This window comes from Engystomops pustulosus, chromosome 9, assembly GCF_040894005.1.
Source record: "Engystomops pustulosus chromosome 9, aEngPut4.maternal, whole genome shotgun sequence".
Lineage (NCBI taxonomy): Eukaryota > Metazoa > Chordata > Amphibia > Anura > Leptodactylidae > Engystomops > Engystomops pustulosus.
In genome coordinates this window covers 108,190,237-108,208,515 of record NC_092419.1, presented here as the reverse complement: position 1 = coordinate 108,208,515, position 18,279 = coordinate 108,190,237, and the positions used below count along the sequence as shown (strand labels likewise).

Here is an 18,279-nt window from a genome sequence, read left to right as displayed (position 1 = left end):
TTCATTCCAATCATACATCATGTCCTGACCACCCCAAATACCAGTCATCCCAGCACACATCCCTACCCCGAAACCTGCCCATGACATATAACTGCTACATCACAGAAACCTGCAGATTTGGGTGTTATCTGTGGTCAGCAACGAACAATCCAGGACATGAGGCGTGCACAAAATGTGGATCCCCTGCACTGCACCTATGCAAACACAGGGGGCGCTATAGTAGCAGTTGCACTTTACAAGTCCAATGTCTTATAATATGGTTATAGGGTTTTGCAGAATAACCCTAAATCACAAAGCGGTGTTCAGCTTTAGAGCTCTATAGCAGAAAAAAATTGAGGCCAAAATTATTACAATTTCTAAGCTTCAAGTGTCTGAGAATGTGACAATATAAATGGTGCAGAGATGTCTATGGAAGACGTCCCATACAGATGATTAAACAAATGTATTCAGCGTGACCGCCACCGCCCAGCAACAGTATTCTAGTAGTTATAACCCTACACATTGTGGCAGGACTGTAGTGTTCTGGATATGGAAACATTGTATCGTAGCTTTCCTGTTTCGTGCGGGAAGGAGTTGTCCATTTTATAAATTTTCTAGATTTTTTTAAATTGTCATTTTTTGCAATTAAAAATAAGGTTGATTATGAGAAAACTTGATCAGCAATTAGCAAGGCAACTCATATAAGGAACGGTTCTATAGGTGGGGACCACAGACCATTTTTCGGTTCTTATACTTTTTGGTTGTTTTTGTCACAGCTCTTACCCCTAGTGGTAACATGAGGTAGTGTCTACAACTCACAGAAAATTGCTCAGGTAATGCAGGATGGCTGTGGGAAGAAGATGTGTCTGTCAGCACAGTGTCCACAGCATGGAGCAGATACCAGGAGACGTGGTGGGGGTCATAGGAAGACAACAGTACTACAGGCAGTATTGTACATTAGTGAAATAACTAAACAACGGAGAAGTGACTGGCCTCGCTTTCTGGAGTCTCCCCTTGAACAATAAAATGTTCTTCTAATTCTCCACACAGATCAAAGTACACGAAGAACAAAACGTGAGGTTACATATACATGGGGTGTGGATTTTACGAGCTCTTGTCAACAGACAGAATGTCGCTTCCCCCTTCAATCAGAGCTACAGGAGGGGAACTTTTATACTTTAAGGGATTAATAAGATTAGAAAGTATAGTTCTTTATTCCAGAAACAGCGCCCCCTTGTGTATTAGTCTGTGATCAATGTTTACTTGGATAACCTGCAATTCTGGACACAGACTATGACAAGGGGTGGCGCTCTCTGTAGTATATCAAGGCTGTAATTGACATTGTTGTAATGGCCAGCTCACCTGGTCAGATAGTGATTGTGAGTGGCTGCTGCGGGGGATCTGGTATTAGATGCCTGAACTGCTTGAACACTTGCTGGAAGTAATAACGCAGTGAAACTAGATACAGTGTATAAGAACAGTACCACCAGCAGTGAAACTAGATACAGTGTATAAGAACAGTACCACCAGCAGTGAAACTAGATACAGTGTATAAGAACAGTACCACCAGCAGTGAAACTAGATACAGTGTATAAGAACAGTACCACCAGCAGTGAAACTAGATACAGTGTATAAGAACAGTACCACCAGCAGTGAAACTAGATACAGTGTATAAGAACAGTACCACCAGCAGTGAAACTAGATACAGTGTATAAGAACAGTACCACCAGCAGTGAAACTAGATACAGTGTATAAGAACAGTACCACCAGCAGTGAAACTAGATACAGTGTATAAGAACAGTACCACCAGCAGTGAAACTAGATACAGTGTATAAGAACAGTACCACCAGCAGTGAAACTAGATACAGTGTATAAGAACAGTACCACCAGCAGTGAAACTAGATACAGTGTATAAGAACAGTACCACCAGCAGTGAAACTAGATACAGTGTATAAGAACAGTACCACCAGCAGTGAAACTAGATACAGTGTATAAGAACAGTACCACCAGCAGTGAAACTAGATACAGTGTATAAGAACAGTACCACCAGCATTGAAACTAGATACAGTGTATAAGAACAGTACCACCAGCATTGAAACTAGATACAGTGTATAAGAACAGTACCACCAGCATTGAAACTAGATACAGTGTATAAGAACAGTACCACCAGCAGTGAAACTAGATACAGTGTATAAGAACAGTACCACCAGCAGTGAAACTAGATACAGTGTATAAGAACAGTACCACCAGCAGTGAAACTAGATACAGTGTATAAGAACAGTACCACCAGCAGTGAAACTAGATACAGTGTATAAGAACAGTACCACCAGCAGTGAAACTAGATACAGTGTATAAGAACAGTACCACCAGCAGTGAAACTAGATACAGTGTATAAGAACAGTACCACCAGCAGTGAAACTAGATACAGTGTATAAGAACAGTACCACCAGCATTGAAACTAGATACAGTATATAAGAACAGTACCACCAGCAGTGAAACTAGATACAGTGTATAAGAACAGTACCACCAGCAGTGAAACTAGATACAGTATATAAGAACAGTACCATCAGCAGTGAAACTAAATGACTAATTATACAATAATTACAGCAGCAAAATTGACAACTTCCAGCACTCTTATTCAGCATGAATGCAGCATGCTGGGAGTAGTAGTTTGCATACGACTTCTGTGCTGTAGGTTTCTTGTGCAGGCAATCTCTGTTGTAAGGAAGGATAGGTCATAGCACAAATACATAGAATAATGCAATTATTGCAATTGCTGTAACCTAAAAGTAGCAGCCCCTGGGGGCCCGGTCTGTCTATGAAGAGTCTACAGATCAGCATCTGGTGTTACTCACCTTCTATCCCTACCTACCTCTCATGTACTCACATGGGAGACAACCACGTAGTAAAGTGCACATATTTGGTCATTTAATTTGCAGGTTTTGAAAATAAAGGAAAAACACAAAGAAAAGCATTATATACAACATACATGATCCGTTTTTTGGCAGTGCAGTTCCTAAAAACAGCCACAAGGGTACCTGCTGGCGGTGAGCGCCCTCTGCAGCGACACTATATACAGTGGTTGGCACATTGATATTGCACAAAGAGACGGGATAAAGGGGGGACATCAGCACGAAAAACAGCAAAACAAAAGAAATCTGTACAATGTAATGCCCACAGAGCAGAGCACCACGTCTGCTGCCAATGTCCTGAAAATAAAAGTGCCCCAAGGACAGTGGCGCCCCCTGTCTTCAGCGTGATGTAGATACATTCCTTATAAGAGAATCCTCTGCTGGAGCCAGTCCCGTCCGCTCACTGGCCCAAGCAGATGCTAGTCTCTGCTTATGGGGGCCCATGGCTACATACAGTCATAGCTATGGTCCCAGCCGTTGTAAAGCAGTTATGGAGTCCTTTCCCTCCGTCCACGTCAGAGCGGCGCCCCCTATGCATGGACAGTGGTATGCACGGCCTCCAGGTCGGCGTCTGCTGTATACACAGCTGTCCAGCATGGTGGATGAGCCTTCCGCACAACCCCCAGCTTGATTTGGAGGATATGATACAAATGGGCCAGTGGTCTCCAGCGTATTGGGTGTTACTGCTGTGCAGAGCAGAATGAAGGCGTCTTCTCAGCAGAGCGTGTCTGTATTGAAGGACAGCTGAGCCTGCGGGGAAACAAATATGGAAGACCATAATTTAAATTCTGGCTCAATAGCATAAAAAGGTCATTGAGGATCTTCTGGTTGAAGACAGGCTTTGTGGTCTCTTTACTGCTCACCAAGATGAACGCTGTACATTATATAGTGGCTATCTTTGGTATTGCAGCTCAACCCCACTCACTTGAATGGGCTACGTGATGAACAGAGGTGACCACAGGCATGGAGAGTGGAAGGGGAGACGTATAATCTATGGCTGGCTGCTATGAAGGCAAGACGCGGACACGAGTGACTGCATGCTTGTGCTGCAACAGTAAGACCTCGCTTTAAAATCCTAATTTATGTGAAAATATAGTATATAAGGAGATGGGGCTCTTACCCTCTCCTCCTCAAAGCTGATCAGGCCTTCGTCATCGGTCTCTAGGTCTTCTGGCTCTTCTACCACCAGGGCCCGCAGTTCAGTGGGGGTGCTCCGGGGTCGCAGGAGGCTCAGGACCCTCTCCATGGGGGATGGAACGGTGTTACTAGGGTTTGCCTCTTGCTGCTCCAGATTATCGCTCTGCTTCTTGGCAAAATTGACAAAAACCTGCACAAGAGATATAGCAAAGATTACCATTCAATGACAGTTGACACAAAGCGATGGTGTATGTGCAAGGTGTAATCAGCTTTGGGATAAGCAGTGGCTGGCAGCCATTGGAGTGTCATAAAACACCACATTTATGGGGAAGCTGGCAATTATAGTTTGCATGGTAGTGATTTTATATGTAAGGGAACAATGAAAATTGCTTATTAGATCCCTTTGGAGCCCCAAGCTAAATTACGTCTTAGAGGATGGACTCCAATGATTCCTATTTCATATAGGTGCCCTGAGTATAATGATACGATTGAATGCACATGGGGAAGGGTGGATGTAGATTTTGACTATTCAGTGGTTGCATCTCCAGGAGTTGCATTATGGGCAGCCCTGTCTCTGGGTGGGTCAGATGTATAGGAAGATGTCTGTCTCACTTACATTGTCCAGTGTAGTCTGGCTGACGGAGTAATCCTCGATCCCCAGCACGTCCACCACCTGCTCCATCTTACTGAAGACCTGGGCTAGAGATACTTGTTCAGACTTCAGCTGGTACTGGACCTTGGTGTGGTGTCTTTCCTGCAAGTGACACACATGTCATGTGAATAACATGCCACATACCACCAGCAAGATAGGAATCAGATATAGGAATCACTTTTCTCTATCCCTGTATACAAGTTATGTAGGTGGGTGCTAGACATGGAGCCCCAGACTGAGCGGAGGTGACCATTGCACTTACTTTGAGAATAGCTTCTGGGAAGTTCCTGTTGAAGAACCGCACGACTTCCTTAACGTTAATGCTGGATTTCATTCTCACCGTAATCATATATCCATCACCAAATCTGTAACACATGAGGACATTTTTATATTTAGATACTTATTGCACAGGGACATATCTGGCTATTCAAGAAATTCAAGCTATTATTCCCGGTGCCTCCCTTCCTATTGGGGAGAAATATTGTCTCACCTGTTTTTCAGATGCTGGATGCTGCCCAGGCATTTGAGACGCCCATTGACCATAATCGCCAGCCGAGTGCAGAGAGCTTCACACTCCTCCATGCTGGGAAGAGAAGGAGCATTGGTTAATGTCTAATATAAGGGCTTCCAGATATTTGGTTTCATTGCATCTAAAATAAGAGACGAAATCTCTTTTAAACTACTGTTGACTACAGATCGTATCCCTCAATGTCTCCATAGTAACAGACTACAAACAATCCCTGTGTTGTCAGATTTTGTCTGCTATTGCCCCCTTTCTCCTACTGACCTAAAAAATGTAGGTAGACTATCTATGAAGTTGTTTTAGGTCTCAAGTATTCTAGTATAAAGTTTATTACACAATGTTGTGCTAAAAAAAAAAACCCCCTGTAACATAATCCCCAGAATATTGGTCTATAAAGGGAATATGAGGGGAAATCATCTGCAGTGAGGTTAGTTATACTTGTGCACTTATATGACGTGACGCCCTCTGTACCTGTGTGATGTCAGCACCAGAGACCTCCCCGTTTTGATAATATCCAGGATTAGGTTCCATAGGAAACGGCGAGCTTTGGGGTCCATTCCAGTTGTGGGTTCATCCTAAAAATTGTAAATATTCGATTATGGTCATTGCTTAGCATTCATGACGCTGTAACTATAATCATGCAGAGAAATAACATCTGTCGTGATCTATATCTGACCAGGAAGATGAAGGATGGGTAGCCGATAAGAGCAATGGCTGTAGACAGTTTCCTCTTGTTGCCACCGCTGTAGGTTCCGGCTGGTTTGTCCGCATATTGGGTCAACTCCAGTTTCTCCAGTGCCCATTTTACCACCTGGCATGGGAGAAAAAAAATTGTTTTTGAAAGGTGTAAAAATGTAAAAAGCCAATCTTAGGTAGTGACATGAGGTGCGGCACTCACCCTTTCCTCATCTTTCCATGGGATCCCCCTGAGCCGGGTGTACAGCTCCAGGTGCTCCTGGGCAGTCAATTCATCGAATAATGCATCAAACTGCGGACAATACCCAATGCTCTGCTGCACCTGAAGAAGCTCCTTCAAAATGCTGCCACACAAGAAGAAAGGTCCAGGTCAGGTTTATAATCTTGGATAATGGCAGATTCCAGTCCAAACAGTCATGTAATGCAGAATATCTATCATCCAGGTACCTGTGACCATTGATGAAAGCCTCTCCCCCCGTCGTGCTCTCGTCCCCTGTCAGCATCTTGAAGGTGGTGGTCTTCCCAGCTCCATTTACTCCGAGAAGTCCGAAACATTCACCAGGCTGCACCCCAACACAGAGACGATCGACGGCGAGGATGCGGCCCATCTTACGTGATTTATACACCTGAAGTCAAACATATACACGTTATTACATTGTATCATTCGGCGAAGTGCAAAAATGTACAAACTTCTGTAGCGATCCGGAAGTATTTCAAGATTTCTGGAGATCTGTTGCAGAAATTTGTCAACTTAAAAATCCATTTTGTTTTTGCTACATGAATTCCAGTAGCGATAAAGAGATTTATGCAACAATCCTGCAGCATTTGGATTCGCTCATTTACTCCAATTACACCCAGAGCTGCATTCAGGACCCTACTGGATTACTGTCTTATGCGGACTCTGCAGACTTTCCACAAGATGCTGCCCAGAACTAGATGATGTACGTCTCCAGATTGTAGCTGGGTGGACTTTTGTAGGCAGGTTTGGATGTGGCTGGAGTATAATAAAGCCAAGTTTAAGGTAAGGCTGTTACCTTTGTCAGATTCTCTATCTTTAACATGTCATTATCTGCTCCTCCACGTAATACTCTCTGCCGCTCGTTGGCCACATCGATGTCGTCATCCTCAATGGGTTTGTTAGAAATGGGGAGACGCCTTTAGGGATAGAGACATACAGTAAGTGGTGGTGACCACAGACTAATCAGTACACAGTAGATACTGCTGTAGGGGGCACAGGACATTACACTAGTCAGCGACTTTAATGAGTGAACATGAAGGATGTTACGGAGTCGTCACATGTTGGATTTTAGCAGCCAAATATTTCTATACAGCAGGTGAATATTCATGGCATACGACACTTCACTTCTCCAAGGTTAAGAAGGTCTATGCTACCTGATCAAAGCCTCCAACCATTGGAGGAGGAACCACCATGCTGCATAACCCGCTGCCATATAGGAAATCCCTTAGAAGCGAATGAAAGAAAGGAATGACTCCATTTACTTGGGGGTACAAGACCCCATACTCAGGATTACCTAGGATGGATTAACATGAAGTTATCCACTGGCCAGTGCATAGGGGATAACTTGATGTGACCTTTAAAGAACAGTGGGACCATAAGGCCTAGCACTGCCTGGTAAGACCCCTACCCCTAACAACTTATGTGTATAGCGTCAGGTGATGTATAGCAGTGACAAATTGGAGGGTGATAGTAGCCAAATACTTACTGAGGTTTCCGGAAGAAGTTATACTGGCACATAATTGTGATGAAGAATCCAACAAAACCTTCTATGGTCATGGCCACCAGCCCTCGGGTGACGATATCCCACTCAAACGGTGACTTCATCTTATCAAACTGTCCTGAAGAGGCAAAAGACAAAACCAGGGGGATTAACCAATTTGTACTCTTATTAAGCGTTTTAGACAATTGCCAACAAGACACGTGGCTTGGCGTGGATGAGGCATGGCTTATGGAGCAACTACATGCATCCACTGCAGCAATTGTTTGTGTACTAAGGCTACATTCACACTGCCACATGGGGGGCGTATATATGGCCGACGTATATATAGCTGATATACATCCCCCATAGACGGCAATGGGCGCATGGCGCCCTACGGGAGTGGTACGGTGCAGCACCGTACTGCTCCGTACCTGGGGAAAAGATACATTATCCATTCTCATTCCTTAAAAGAATTGTAACAAGTCTCTAATCTAGATACATGTTGCATCATGGGAGATGTAGACACACTAAGCTAACGCACAGGGGGTCATTTACTAAGGGGCCGATTCGTGTTTTCCCGACGTGTTACCCAAATATTTCCGATTTGCGCCGATTTTCCCTGAATTGCCCCGGGATTTTGGCGCACGCGATCGGATTGTGGCCCACCGGCGCTGGCATGCACGCAACGGAAATCGGGGGTGTGGCCGAACGGAAACCCGACGGATTCGGAAAAACCGCCGCATTTTAAACAAAAAAAGTGTCGCAGAGCTTGCGCTTACCTTCACTCAGCCCGGCTCGGTGACCTCCAGTGCGTTGCAGGGAACTTCAGCGCAGCAGCACCACCTGGTGGACGTCGGACGAACTGCCTTAATAAATCCGAGCCGGACCCGAATCCAGCGCAGAGAACGTGCCGCTGGATTGCGAATGGACCGGGTAAGTAAATCTGCCCCATTGTGTACAGTATATCTCCCACATTATACAGAAATGGACGCAGGAGCCGGATGAAGCGTGGATGCAGCTTTGGAAGTGAATGGAGTATATGAAAGGATGTCAATCACAAGATGTGGTTCTGGTGGTCCGAATCCTTACCGATCTTCGCGTAATACTCATTGATATACTCGTTGTAGGCCATTTCCATGAGTCCGTGCCCCAGGTTGTAGTTGGGGAAGATGAGGAAGCAGCTCTTGAGGTAACTGTTAACTAACTTCAAGTCCTGAAGGGGAAGACAAGGAAACGTCAACAAGTGACCCCGTGATATACGCAGTTGTCACCTAAGTTGTCACCTACCTTATCGTGTTCGAACAGCTGCAGCAGGAAGGTGGCCACGGTGGCGGTGATGCCAATGAACAGATTGATGACAATGAGGAAGACATAGGCAGTGCTGGGCACCTCAAACCAGAAGGAGGCCGGATACATGATGGGGGTTATAGACCAGCTGAGAGATACAATAATAGCGCAAAAGTAATCACTGTAATCACAGGTAGCGGCCTACAGCTTATATCTATAATCCATGAATGTCCACATGTCCGGTGATGGGACTCACCCGTACAATAAGAAGAGGGAGAGAACTGCTGGGAAGTTGGTAGGAGATGTATATGCAGGAAGGTCAAACACAAAAAGGATAATGATACAGCAAGTGGCGGGAACCAGATAATTCAGCTGAAAAAGACAAATGTAAAAGTCTACTGTCACATTATTATAGTGTGTGTATTATAGTAGTTATATTCCTGTACATAGGGGGCAGTATTATAGTAGTCATATTCTTGTACATAGGAGGCAGTATTATAGTAGTTATATTCTTGTACATAGGGGGCAGTATTATAGTAGTTATATTCCTGTACATAGGAGGCAGTATTATAGTAGTTATATTCCTGTACATAGGGGGCAGTATTATAGTAGTTATATTCCTGTACATAGGGGGCAGTATTATAGTAGTTATATTCTTGTACATAGGGGGCAGTATTATAGTAGTTATATTCTTGTACATAGGGGGCAGTATTATAGTAGTTATATTCTTGTACATAGGGGGCAGTATTATAGTAGTTATATTCTTGTACATAGGGGGCAGTATTATAGTAGTTATATTCTTGTACATAGGGGGCAGTATTATAGTAGTTATATTCTTGTACATAGGGGGCAGTATTATAGTAGTTATATTCCTGTACATAGGGGGCAGTATTATAGTAGTTATATTCCTGTACATAGGGGGCAGTATTATAGTAGTTATATTCTTGTACATAGGGGGCATTATTATAGTAGTTATATTCCTGTACATAGGGGGTAGTATTATAGTAGTTATATTCTTGTACATAGGAGGCAGTATTATAGTAGTTATATTCCTGTACATAGGAGGCAGTATAATAGTAGTTATATTCCTGTACATAGGGGGCAGTATTATAGTAGTTATATTCCTGTACATAGGGGAAGTATTATAGTAGTTGTATTCTTGTACATAGGAGGCAGTATTATAGTAGTTATATTCCTGTACATAGGAGGCAGTATTATAGTAGTTATATTCCTGTACATAGGAGGCAGTATAATAGTAGTTATATTCCTGTACATAGGGGGCAGTATTATAGTAGTTATATTCTTGTACATAGGGAGCAGTATTATAGTAGTTATATTCCTGTACATAGGGGGCAGTATTATAGTAGTTATATTCTTGTACATAGGGGGGCAGTATTATAGTAGTTATATTCCTGTACATAGGGGCAGTATTATAGTAGTTATATTCTTGTACATAGGGAGCAATATTATAGTAGTTATAATCCTGTACATAGGGGCAGTATTATAGTAGTTATAATCCTGTACATAGGGGGCAGTATTATAGTAGTTATATTCCTGTACATAGGGGCAGTATTATAGTAGTTATATTCCTGTACATAGGGGCAGTATTATAGTAGTTATATTCCTGTACATAGGGGGCAGTATTATAGTAGTTATATTCTTGTACATAGGGGGCAGTATTATAGTAGTTATATTCTTGTACATAGGGGGCAGTATTATAGTAGTTATATTCCTGTACATAGGGGGCAGTATTATAGTAGTTATATTCCTGTACATAGGGGAAGTATTATAGTAGTTATATTCCTGTACATAGGGGAAGTATTATAGTAGTTGAATTCTTGTACATAGGAGGCAGTATTATAGTAGTTATATTCCTGTACATAGGAGGCAGTATTATAGTAGTTATATTCCTGTACATAGGGGGCAGTATTATAGTAGTTATATTCTTGTACATAGGGGCAGTATTATAGTAGTTATAATCCTGTACATAGGGGGCAGTATTATAGTAGTTATATTCCTGTACATAGGGGCAGTATTATAGTAGTTATATTCCTGTACATAGGGGGCAGTATTATAGTAGTTATATTCTTGTACATAGGGGGCAGTATTATAGTAGTTATATTCTTGTACATAGGGGGCAGTATTATAGTAGTTATATTCTTGTACATAGGGGGCAGTATTATAGTAGTTATATTCCTGTACATAGGAGGCAGTATAATAGTAGTTATATTCCTGTACATAGGGGGCAGTATTATAGTAGTTATATTCCTGTACATAGGGGAAGTATTATAGTAGTTGAATTCTTGTACATAGGAGGCAGTATTATAGTAGTTATATTCCTGTACATAGGAGGCAGTATTATAGTAGTTATATTCCTGTACATAGGGGGCAGTATTATAGTAGTTATATTCTTGTACTTAGGGGGCAGTATTATAGTAGTTATATTCCTGTACATAGGGGGCAGTATTATAGTAGTTATATTCCTGTACATAGGGGGCAGTATTATAGTAGTTATATTCTTGTACATAGGGGGCAGTAGTATAGTTGTTATATTCTTGTACACAGGGAGCAGTATTATAGTAGTTATATTCTTGTACATAGGGAGCAGTATTATAGTAGTTATATTCCTGTACATAGGGGGCAGTATTATAGTAGTTATATTCTTGTACTTAGGGGGCAGTATTATAGTAGTTATATTCCTGTACATAGGGGGCAGTATTATAGTAGTTATATTCCTGTACATAGGGGGCAGTATTATAGTAGTTATATTCCTGTACATAGGAGGCAGTATTATAGTAGTTATATTCCTGTACATAGGGGGCAGTATTATAGTAGTTATATTCTTGTACATAGGGAGCAATATTATAGTAGTTATAATCCTGTACATAGGGGCAGTATTATAGTAGTTATATTCCTGTACATAGGGGCAGTATTATAGTAGTTATATTCTTGTACATAGGGGGCAGTATTATAGTAGTTATATTCTTGTACATAGGGGGCAGTATTATAGTAGTTATATTCCTGTACATAGGGGGCAGTATTATAGTAGTTATATTCCTGTACATAGGGGGCAGTATTATAGTAGTTATATTCCTGTACATAGGGAGCAGTATTATAGTAGTTATATTCTTGTACTTAGGGAGCAGTATTATAGTAGTTATATTCTTGTACATAGCGGCAGTATTATAGTAGTTATATTCCTGTACATAGGGGCAGTATTATAGTAGTTATATTCTTGTACATAGGGGGCAGTAGTATAGTTGTTATATTCTTGTACACAGGGAGCAGTATTATAGTAGTTATATTCTTGTACATAGGGAGCAGTATTATAGTAGTTATATTCTTGTACATAGGGAGCAGTATTATAGTAGTTATATTCTTGTACATAGGGGGCAGTATTATAGTAGTTATACTCCTGTACATAGGGGGCAGTATTATAGTAGTTATATTCCTGTACATAGGGGGCAGTATTATAGTAGTTATATTCTTGTACATAGGGGGCAGTAGTATAGTTGTTATATTCTTGTACACAGGGAGCAGTATTATAGTAGTTATATTCTTGTACATAGGGAGCAGTATTATAGTAGTTATATTCCTGTACATAGGGGGCAGTATTATAGTAGTTATATTCTTGTACATAGGGGGCAGTATTATAGTAGTTATATTCTTGTACATAGGGGGCAGTATTATAGTAGTTATATTCTTGTAAATAGGGGGCAGTATTATAGTAGTTATATTCTTGTACATAGGGGGCAGTATTATAGTAGTCATATTCTTGTACATAGGGGGCAGTATTATAGTATTTATACTCCTGTACATAGGGGGCAGTATTATAGTAGTTATATTCTTGTACATAGGGGGCAGTATTATAGTAGTTATATTCTTGTACATAGGGGGCAGTATTATAGTAGCTATATTCTTGTACATAGGGGGCAGTATTATAGTAGCTATATTCTTGTACATAGGGGGCAGTATTAGAGTAGTTATACTCCTGTACATAGGGGGCAGTATTATAGTAGTTATATTCTTGTACATAGGGGGCAGTATTATAGTAGTTATATTCTTGTACATAGGGGGCAGTATTATAGTAGTTATATTCCTGTACATAGGGGGCAGTATTATAGTAGTTATATTCTTGTACATAGGGGGCAGTATTATAGTAGTTATATTCTTGTACATAGGGGGCAGTATTATAGTAGTTATATTCCTGTACATAGGGGCAGTATTATAGTAGTTATATTCCTGTACATAGGGGGCAGTATTATAGTAGTTATATTACTGTACATAGGGGGCAGTATTATAGTAGTTATATTCCTGTACATAGGGGGCAGTATTATAGTAGTTATATTCTTGTACATAGGAGGCAGTATTATAGTAGTTATATTCTTGTACATAGGGGGCAGTATTATAGTAGTTATATTCCTGTACATAGGGGCAGTATTATAGTAGTTATATTCCTGTACATAGGGGGCAGTATTATAGTAGTTATATTCCTGTACATAGGGGTCAGTATTATAGTAGTTATATTCTTGTACATAGGAGGCAGTATTATAGTAGTTATATTCCTGTACATAGGGGGCAGTATTATAGTAGTTATATTCTTGTACATAGGGGGCAGTATTATAGTAGTTATATTCTTGTACATAGGGGGCAGTATTATAGTAGTTACATTCCTGTACATAGGGGGCAGTATTATAGTAGTTATATTCCTGTACATAGGGGGCAGTATTATAGTAGTTATATTCTTGTACATAGGGGGCAGTATTATAGTAGTCATATTCTTGTACATAGGGGGCAGTATTATAGTATTTATACTCCTGTACATAGGGGGCAGTATTATAGTAGTTATATTCTTGTACATAGGGGGCAGTATTATAGTAGTTATATTCTTGTACATAGGGGGCAGTATTATAGTAGCTATATTCTTGTACATAGGGGGCAGTATTATAGTAGCTATATTCTTGTACATAGGGGGCAGTATTAGAGTAGTTATACTCCTGTACATAGGGGGCAGTATTATAGTAGTTATATTCTTGTACATAGGGGGCAGTATTATAGTAGTTATATTCTTGTACATAGGGGGCAGTATTATAGTAGTTATATTCCTGTTCATAGGGGGCAGTATTATAGTAGTTATATTCTTGTACATAGGGGGCAGTATTATAGTAGTTATATTCTTGTACATAGGGGGCAGTATTATAGTAGTTATATTCCTGTACATAGGGGCAGTATTATAGTAGTTATATTCCTGTACATAGGGGGCAGTATTATAGTAGTTATATTCCTGTACATAGGGGGCAGTATTATAGTAGTTATATTCCTGTACATAGGGGGCAGTATTATAGTAGTTATATTCTTGTACATAGGAGGCAGTATTATAGTAGTTATATTCCTGTACATAGGGGGCAGTATTATAGTAGTTATATTCTTGTACATAGGGGGCAGTATTATAGTAGTTATATTCTTGTACATAGGGGGCAGTATTATAGTAGTTATATTCCTGTACATAGGGGCAGTATTATAGTAGTTATATTCCTGTACATAGGGGGCAGTATTATAGTAGTTATATTCCTGTACATAGGGGTCAGTATTATAGTAGTTATATTCTTGTACATAGGAGGCAGTATTATAGTAGTTATATTCCTGTACATAGGGGGCAGTATTATAGTAGTTATATTCTTGTACATAGGGGGCAGTATTATAGTAGTTATATTCTTGTACATAGGGGGCAGTATTATAGTAGTTACATTCCTGTACATAGGGGGCAGTATTATAGTAGTTATATTCCTGTACATAGGGGGCAGTATTATAGTAGTTATATTCTTGTACATAGGGGGCAGTATTATAGTAGTTATATTCCTGTACATAGGGGGCAGTGTTATAGTAGTTATATTCTTGTACATAGGGGGCAGTATTATAGTAGTTATATTCTTGTACATAGGGGGCAGTATTATAGTAGTTATATTCCTGTACATAGGGGGCAGTATTATAGTAGTTATATTCTTGTACATAGGGGGCAGTATTATAGTAGTTATATTCTTGTACATAGGAGGCAGTATTATAGTAGTTATATTCCTGTACATAGGGGGCAGTATTATAGTAGTTATATTCTTGTACATAGGAGGCAGTATTATAGTAGTTATATTCTTGTACATAGGGGGCAGTATTATAGTAGTTATATTCCTGTACATAGGGGGCAGTATTATAGTAGTTATATTCCTGTACATAGGGGGCAGTGTTATAGTAGTTATATTCCTGTACATAGGGGGCAGTATTACAGTAGTTATATTCTTGTACATAGGGAGCAGCATTATAGTAGTTATATTCCTGTACATAGGGGGCAGTATTATAGTAGTTATATCCCTGTACATAGGAGGCAGTATTATAGTAGTTATATTCCTGTACATAGGGGGCAGTATTATAGTAGTTATATTCCTGTACATAGGGGGCATTATTATAGTAGTTATATTCTTGTACATAGGGGGCAGTATTATAGTAGTTATATCCTTGTACATAGGGGGCAGTATTATAGTAGTTATATCCTTGTACATAGGGGGCAGTATTATAGTAGTCTCTATAGAAGCAGTAGAAGTAATAGTACAGTACATAGCTATAACTTACCATGTCCCATACGTAATTGGCCAGCCAGTAGATGACAGGGTTGCAGCCACTGACAAACTGCAGATGCTTTGCCTTAGTTGATTTTTCAGCTACGAGGAACACAACAAAACTCGCAGGAACAAAGGACATTGCAACAATGATGAATATTGCGATCACCACGTCTGTACCTTGTAACCTAAAACACGGACAAATGGAGGATGTGAGATGATAGGAAGATGGGGAGATTACAGACCATAAGTATTGGTGAAGATTATCATTGACTTACAGGTAGTCCAAGGATAGACTGGCACTGGTCTTGTTCATGGGGTGATTGGTGACTGTGATCCCATAAGCGGCGCGGTTTCCCTTGGATGCAGGTAAGTTGGCCCTCAGGATGGCGTTATTCAGGGCGTTGAGGTAGGTGGGCATGCTGTGGTATCCCTTATTGTTGTAAAATGCCTAATAAAAGGAGTATTGGTTGGTACACAATCACGTTTGTCAGATATTTGTCAGACACGTGAAATAACCTGACCTGCGCCGTGTGTCGCACTGCAATCTTCCGTAACATGGGAGGCGCCTTTGTCCCAAAGGATGCTGGGATAGATTTCTGCACATTTCCAAATGTCACTGCCCCATATCTACGATTGATTAAAAATGTCTTATAGGAGTATATATATATATATAAATAGCTCATATTTGGTGCACGACGACTTACCTGTGTAGTCTGAATCGATCCGAGGTATATAAGAGGTATTCACTCACGTTCCGTCCACTGATGTCCACCATGATGTCCCCAGTGACAACCTTCATTAGTGGAGGGTGACCCCCGACCCCACTGGGACATGAGAAGCCTGTACCTTGCATGGAGCACGTACAGCGGACAGGCTCATGGATACGTCGGGGTAGGGATGCGGTGGTGGTGGTGAGGTCTTCTGCAAGACAAGACAAGGCAAACTGTGACACAAGTGATAGTACACTACAGCAATGTGACTTGAAGGCGACCTTTCAATTGTAGATTTTAGGTCTAGTAAAGGTTTCCATACAGCATTAATATAAACATAAGGAAAATGGAAGTGTTGTCCTCACACTGCTGTGCTCTTAGCTCTCTGCACTGCACTTCTCTACAGCCCCTCCGCTCACTACCTTTGCTTTAGCAGGCCTCTGGTTGAATACTATATGCAGTTGCTGCCAGCAGTATGGTGTAGGAACACAATGCAAAGAGCCAAGAACGCAGAAGTGAGGACTCCCCCCCCACGTGGAGAAGCTACAATCCTGGAATATAATCCATATGATAGTCCTGCTGCTACTAACATACACAAAGGTATGATTGCACATCTCTCCAGGGACAATACCTAACAGTGGCTGCACAGAGCACTGCAGTGTGAGAGCACCCCCCCCCCCCCCAGTGCACTTGGAGCAGCTACAATCCTGGAATATAAATCCATATATCACAGTCCTGCTGCTAATAACATACACAAAGGCAGGCTCGGACTGGCCTGCCGGGATACCGGTCAAACCCCCGGTGGGCCCTTATCATGAGTCACCATCTCCTATCTGTGTCTGCTAGCAGGCACATTCAGCTGAGGCTGGAGGAGGGGGGCAGCAGGGGGGACTATGACATCCTGCAGGAGGGAGAGACAGGTTCTCTGCTCTTCCCACAGCAGCGCTGGGGCAGTGAGTGAGACATTTCCTCCTCCCTGCACTGAGCCTCAGCCCCTGCATCACTGCAGGAGAACATGGCCCCTGATTCACTGGAGGAGCAGACAGTGAGATGTCACTAATTACAGACCAGAGGACATGAGCCCCCTAGTAGTCACAGTGGGCCCCCTTCCTCCTGGTCATGACAGACATCAGGGGCCACCAATCAGCTAGCAGCTGCTGCTGGAGTGTCCTCCCCCTGGCACAGCACAGGCTGCACTCATGTGCAGGAGCTCAGGATGGATGAGGAGCTGCTGATGGCTTTCAGCACAAGAAAAAGGTACAAAATAAAAGTGCATCACATTTACACACACACAGTGCAGCTCATTACATCACTACAATGTGTACATACATATAGAATAACAGTGGACTCAAGAACTACAACTCCCAGCAGTTGAATGAGATGCTGAAAGTTGACTGTATTAAGTATTGATGCAGAATAAGGATTGATATCACACGTAACGTGCTGACTGTTTAGAAATGGAATGAAAGTGAACTGTGGGGCAGGATGTGCTTCTATGCAAACGCATGTGACGCATGCAGTGTCTTGTATTGTCCAAATGCCAGGGCTGGAGGAAGCGTTACATGTGACCACAGCCTCAGTATTACCAGCATACCCCGCGTTACGTGTGACCGCAGCCTCAGTATTACCAGCATACCCCGCGTTACGTGTGACTGCAGCCTCTGTATTACCAGCATACCCCGTGTTAGGTGTGACCGCAGCCTCAGTATTACCAGCATATCCCGCGTTACATGTGACCGCAGCCTCAGTATTACCAGCATATCCCGCGTTACATGTGACCGCAGCCTCAGTATTACCAGCATATCCCGCGTTACGTGTGACCGCAGCCTCAGTATTACCAGCATACCCCGCATTACATGTGACCACAGCCTCAGTATTACCAGCATACCCCGCGTTACGTGTGACCGCAGCCTCAGTATTACCAGCATACCCCGCGTTACGTGTGACCGCAGCCTCAGTATTACCAGCATACCCCGCGTTACGTGTGACCGCAGCCTCAGTATTACCAGCATACCTTGCGTTACGTGTGACCGCAGCCTCAGTATTACCAGCAT

General features: G+C 41.9%; 1 protein-coding gene across 1 annotated transcript in view; it reads right to left on the bottom strand.

Annotated features, from left to right (window-relative positions):
- Positions 1-2,885: 2,885 nt before the first annotated feature.
- Positions 2,886-18,279, bottom strand: part of ABCA2 (ATP binding cassette subfamily A member 2) — a 78,662-nt gene continuing 63,268 nt past the window's right edge. Inside the window, exons 31-48 of the mRNA XM_072125475.1 lie at positions 16,220-16,436; positions 16,037-16,142; positions 15,791-15,963; positions 15,526-15,700; positions 9,161-9,276; positions 8,905-9,052; positions 8,707-8,830; positions 7,624-7,756; positions 6,934-7,054; positions 6,347-6,525; positions 6,102-6,243; positions 5,880-6,014; positions 5,675-5,778; positions 5,171-5,263; positions 4,943-5,045; positions 4,645-4,782; positions 4,012-4,218; positions 2,886-3,641 (exon numbers count right to left, since the gene is read on the bottom strand). Of these exons, the coding sequence (XP_071981576.1) occupies positions 3,606-3,641; positions 4,012-4,218; positions 4,645-4,782; positions 4,943-5,045; positions 5,171-5,263; positions 5,675-5,778; positions 5,880-6,014; positions 6,102-6,243; positions 6,347-6,525; positions 6,934-7,054; positions 7,624-7,756; positions 8,707-8,830; positions 8,905-9,052; positions 9,161-9,276; positions 15,526-15,700; positions 15,791-15,963; positions 16,037-16,142; positions 16,220-16,436 (2,450 nt within the window). The 3' untranslated portion in view covers positions 2,886-3,605. The remainder of the gene's footprint in view (positions 3,642-4,011; positions 4,219-4,644; positions 4,783-4,942; positions 5,046-5,170; positions 5,264-5,674; positions 5,779-5,879; positions 6,015-6,101; positions 6,244-6,346; positions 6,526-6,933; positions 7,055-7,623; positions 7,757-8,706; positions 8,831-8,904; positions 9,053-9,160; positions 9,277-15,525; positions 15,701-15,790; positions 15,964-16,036; positions 16,143-16,219; positions 16,437-18,279) is intronic.